The 5,438-nt window shown below is 59.6% G+C and overlaps 1 protein-coding gene across 1 annotated transcript; it reads left to right on the forward strand.

Moving 5' to 3' along the window:
- The first annotated feature begins 1,281 nt into the window (after window positions 1-1,281).
- Jund (JunD proto-oncogene, AP-1 transcription factor subunit) lies at window positions 1,282-3,028 on the forward strand. The gene has a single exon (XM_038327245.1). The coding sequence runs from the start codon at window positions 1,413-1,415 to the stop codon at window positions 2,436-2,438; it is 1,026 nt and encodes a 341-aa protein (XP_038183173.1). The 5' UTR covers window positions 1,282-1,412; the 3' UTR covers window positions 2,439-3,028.
- The last annotated feature ends 2,410 nt before the right edge of the window (window positions 3,029-5,438 follow it).

Genomic DNA, 5,438 nt, shown 5'->3' on the forward strand with positions numbered 1-5,438 from the left:
CTGTAAATTCCAGGACAGTCAGGGCTGTAAAGCGAGACCATCTCTCGAAACACAAAACTCAAAACAACAAACCCAAGACCCAACTCCCATGCTGAGAGAGTGACTGCCTATCCTAACAGTTAAAGCAAGGCCCAGGAGCACACATGGTACTCCAGGACCCAGGAAGCAGAGCTAGGGTTGCTGGGAGTTCAGGAGATCAGTCTGGGCTACAGAGCGAGGTCCGGCCCCAAAGCATCAGAACCAGGGCCTTGGGGGCGGCTCTTAAAGGTGCCTGCGCTGGAAGCCCGACTCCCACAAGCTGTACTCTGACCTCCACAGGTGCGCTGCACACACACACACACACACACACACAGAGTAAAATGCAAAACAAACAAAACCGAAAACTTCAGGCCGAGGTGAAGCGGTCAGGCCTGTTACTGAAACACTTGGGAAGGGGAGGCAGGAGAATTGAAGTGAGTTCATGGTTAGTGGAGGTTACAGAATGGGACCCTGTCTTAAAACAACCCAAAACAAACCTTTAAACTTTTTTTCTCACATAGATAACAAAATAACCACAAAAACTGGCGGCTTCCTGGAGCCCTGACGGAGTGGACTCCACATAGCCCACCCTCAATTTCCCTTCTGAAAGACAGGAAGTCGGGTTTTAGGCATCTCTCTGAATGACAGGACGCAAAGCACTTCCAACAACTTCTGGGGACTCTCCAAGGGACCCCCCCCCCCCCTTCCCCATCCTGCCCTGCACCTGCCTGCCCACAGCCTGGCCAAAGGAACCCAGGCAGCCGCCCAGCCCCCTCAACGGGGCGTGGTCTGATATGAGCGTGGCCGCAAGGGGCGTGGCTTCTGTGCGGCCCGGCCCATCACGCCATAGGAGAAGTGCCAGAGACGAGGGCAGAGACCCACACACGATGAGAGCCGGTCAGAGAGATACAGTGAAGAGAGAGACACAGAGAGAGGCAGAGAAAAAGGAGGGAGAGAGGAGAAGCGGGCAGAATGGAGGAAGGAGGGGAAGAGAGACCAGGACAGAGTCCAGCACTCCACGCTTGGCGTGGTGACCCGGCCAGGCCGCGTTCAGACCCACCCCCATGACATCAACCCACAATGCAGCGCGCTGTTGTGCCTTGTAGCGAGCGTCGCCCGTGGCAACGGCGGCCGCAGCAGCCACGGAGCGAGGGCGTCCGGGCCCCCGCCCCCTCATACAAATCTACGACGTCACCTCGAGCCAATGGCGAACGGGGGCGGTGAGCTCATCGCGGGGGCCGAGGTTATAAGGGTGCGCGCCGCCGTCGCGGGGCAGAGCGGCCGGCAGCGGAGCCGGGCAGCACGGGCAGCGGACTGGGGGGCGCACGGGGCCCCCCGGGGAGGCCGCGGCCACTCCCCCCGCCCCGGGGCCGAGCGCGGCGGGGGAGGCGGGGATGGAAACGCCCTTCTACGGAGAGGAGGCGCTGAGCGGCCTGGCTGCGGGTGCGTCGAACGTCGCCGGTACTGCTGGGGCCCCCGGCGGTGGTGGCTTCGCGCCCCCGGGCCGCGCTTTCCCCGGGGCGCCCCCGACGAGCAGCATGCTTAAGAAAGACGCGCTGACGCTCAGCCTGGCGGAGCAGGGAGCGGCAGGATTGAAGCCCGGATCAGCCACTGCACCTTCCGCGCTGCGCTCCGACGGCGCCCCCGACGGGCTTTTGGCGTCGCCGGACCTTGGGCTACTCAAGCTCGCGTCGCCGGAGCTGGAGAGGCTGATCATCCAATCCAACGGGCTGGTGACCACCACCCCGACCAGCACGCAGTTTCTCTACCCGAAGGTGGCGGCCAGCGAGGAGCAGGAGTTCGCCGAAGGCTTCGTCAAGGCGCTGGAGGACCTACACAAGCAGAGCCAGCTGGGCGCGGCCACCGCGGCCACATCAGGGGCCACCGCGCCCCCCGCGCCCGGGGACCTGGCGGCCACTCCTGGAGCCACCGAGACCCCCATCTACGCCAACCTGAGCAGCTTCGCGGGTGGCGCCGGGCCCCCTGGGGGCGCGGCCACCGTGGCCTTCGCCGCGGATCCAGTGTCCTTCCCGCCGCCCCCCGGAGCGCTCGGGCCGCCGCCACCTCCGCATCCACCGCGGCTGGCCGCGCTCAAGGACGAGCCGCAGACAGTGCCGGACGTCCCGAGCTTCGGCGACAGCCCTCCGCTGTCGCCCATTGACATGGACACGCAGGAACGTATCAAGGCGGAGCGCAAGAGGCTGCGCAACCGCATCGCCGCCTCCAAGTGCCGCAAGCGCAAGCTGGAGCGTATCTCGCGCCTGGAGGAGAAAGTCAAGACCCTCAAAAGCCAGAACACCGAGCTGGCGTCCACCGCCAGCCTGCTGCGCGAGCAGGTGGCGCAGCTCAAACAGAAAGTCCTCAGCCACGTCAACAGCGGCTGCCAGCTGCTGCCCCAGCACCAGGTCCCCGCGTACTGAGCCTGAGCGCGGGGCGCATGCGCGGACTCGCTGCGGTGGGGGGGCGCCCAGGACTCCTCCGAGACTCGGCGCCTCCGGACTCGACAAGCTGGATCCCCCTTAACTCCGGGTGGGGACCCCGAGCGCACAGCCCCCGCCCTCGCGCCACCTCTGTCTCCCCAACCCCGCGCGTGTTGCACAAGCCCGTGCCCCGGCCGCCCCTTTGTGCCGCCGAGGAGGGGCTCCGAGGGGCGCGCAAGCCTCACGCTCTGCCTTTCCTTTTTTTTTTTAATTTTTTTTTTTTTTTTTTGCCTTTTGGAAGAGAGAACGGGAGTGTCCGATTCCGCCCTATTTATGTTTCTACTCGGGAACAAACGTTGGTTGCGTGTTGCGTGTGTGTTTCCTTGTGTTGGTTTTTTAAAGAAACGGGAAGAAGATTTAAAAAAAAGCCTCCCTTTCCCCTCCCCCCTCCTCCCTCCTCTTCCCCCTCCCTCCTCCCGACACTTGTCCCTCTCTTTTTGTTTGGTTTTATTTTGCTACGAGTCCACATTCCTGTTCCGTAATCCTTGGTTCGCTGGTTTTGTGTTTTCAGTAAAGTCTTCGTTACGCCAGCTTGGCTGTCCGCCTCCTTCTTCCCCCGCCGGGGCCGGTGGTGGGCAAGGCCTGGCCCGCTCCCATCCCCCCCCCTTCAGCCCCTTCCCGCCCCCCACTCCCCGGCGAGGCGGGAGCGTGGCGTGGGCGCGGGCCGGGACTGCAGGTCTGCGCGGCGAGCGCCACCTAGGTGCAGGCTGTCGGCTCTGGTTCAGGTGTCATCAGAACTGGGCTCCTGGGCTAGTCTCGCAACTTAGCTGGTATATCCTTCTGGGAAGAGGGCGATGAAATGAAGAGGGACGAAGGGGTGCACGCACGCTCGCCTTATCCTTGGGGCCTCAGTTCTGATCTTCGGCCTCCATTTCCATCCTGGTGTTTGGTCTCGCAGTCTGCGCTTAGAAGCAGCTTTTATTTGCCGTTACTGGTTTCAGGGGTACCTCAGGCCCACAGCCTTCTGTCCAAGATTAGGAGAAAATTGGCGCCTTAGGATCATGGAGGTGCATTTAAATATCTCATCGACACGCCCCCTTCTCCCACCGCCTGTTATCCCGTTTGAGGAAACAATGCTAAGCGATATTAAACACCTGACTTGAGTCACACAGCATTTTTTTTTTAAATTTTGTTTTGCTTAGACAGGGTCATTCTATGTAGTCCCGGCTGTCCTGGAACTTGCTATGTAGACCAAGCAGGCCTGGAGCTGACACTGCCTCTGCCTCCTGAATTCGATCAAAGGCCTTAGCTCCTCCCCCCCCCCTCCTTGAATGGACCTAGAGCACTTTTGGCAAGGTCCTCCTTCACTCAACCCCACCCACCTGCCTTTGGGTTCTGCCACCCCCCCTAGGGTGTCAGTGGGTGCTAAGATCCCATGGAAAGTCCTAGTGGGAGATGTGTCTGAAGCTGGCCTTGCGAGCCACTGGGTACTTGTTCCCCTTTGGCTACAGAAAAGGGGCTTTCTCTCCTGCTCCAATCCTGCCCACCCTGAGCAGAACTGTTTTGTAAGTCCAGCTTGGTGGTGCTGGCCTGTTGCCCAGCGTTTTCAGGCTGAGGTAGGGGGCTTTTCAGTCCTGTACAGCCTGGGCTACAGAATGAGACCTTGTCTAGAAAAACAAAGGCCAGTAATAAACAAGGAGCTTGAGCAGAGGTTTCCTGACCCGGGTTATGTAGTGGGGGATGGAGCCAAGGCGTCATCCATGAGGGGCGTTCTCCTGAGCCCAAGCTCCAGAGTTCCAGCTTGGGTACCATGGTGTGGCTTGCAGCCATCGGGCACTCCTCTGTGGGTCTTGAAGGCTGTGAAATGGGAGTGTCCTCCCCCCATCCTTTTCAGAATGGGCCAAGATTGGTGTGTCCCCCATTACAGAGAAGGGAGGCTTGGATTCCTATCTCACACACACACACACACACACGCAGTAGGAATCTGAACTCTCCCTTGGCCTTTGGAATGCTGGGATGCAGGCCAGGAAATCTGCTTTGTTTTCTTGCCTCTGTAGTGCTGGATGAGATCTGGGTCTTCATAAAGATTTGTCCTGTTGTTTGAGACAAGGTGTCACTCTGTAGACCACGCTGTCCTGAAACAGATCTGCCTGCCTCTGCTTCCTGAGTGCTAGGTTTAAAGGCGTGCACCACCACCACAGCCACTGATGATGTTGGGAGCTTTTTTTTTTCTAGTCAGCTGTGAGCTGCTGGGCACTACAGCCTGTGATTCAAGTCCCCAGGATGCAGACGCAGGAGGACTATGGAGTCCCAGGCCAACCTGGGCTGCACTGGGAAGCCCTGCCTCAAAGCACTCAGTACCAGAGCACATGCCAAGGGTGCCTCTATCCCCAGCACTGAGAGGTGGGGTCAGCAATTCAAGTACTTCTCTCTCTCTGAACCTCAGTTTCCCAATCTGTCACTCAGGCTAAGGCCACCTTACCCAAACTTCCAAGGAGACATACCAAGCCCACCAGAAGTGTTCAGAACAGCTAATGGTCAGAGAGAAGCGGGGACAGACGGGTGTGCTCCTTGCCATGGCAGGCTACATCGTTCTGGCTTGAGCTGCTGTGCACAGGCCAAGGTGTGTGTCAGCCTTGGCCAGTGCCGCTGTGGCTGACGTTGGACATTGGGTGCTAGCCCAGACTGGGGAGGTGGCCTGGAGCCTGGCCTCACTCCACCTACCCTTCCCAGAGCCATGGCTCATAGTCCATGCCCACTTTTTTGTTTTTGTTTTCTGTTTTGTGGGGTTTTTGTTTGTTCCTACACAGGACCTTGCTATGTAGCCTAGGCTGGCCTGGAACTCTCTGGTACCCTCCCACAGACTCCCAGGGGCTGGGATGGCTGCCGTGGGCAGTAAGACGTGTCCCACAGGGATGTCTCTAGGATAGCTTGTGGGTCCAGCAGATACCTGGGTGACAGACTTCTGTCCCGACACAAGAAGGGGAGATGTTGGGGGGT

This window comes from Arvicola amphibius, chromosome 4 (assembly GCF_903992535.2).
Source record: "Arvicola amphibius chromosome 4, mArvAmp1.2, whole genome shotgun sequence".
In the NCBI taxonomy this organism is placed as follows: Eukaryota; Metazoa; Chordata; class Mammalia; order Rodentia; family Cricetidae; genus Arvicola; species Arvicola amphibius.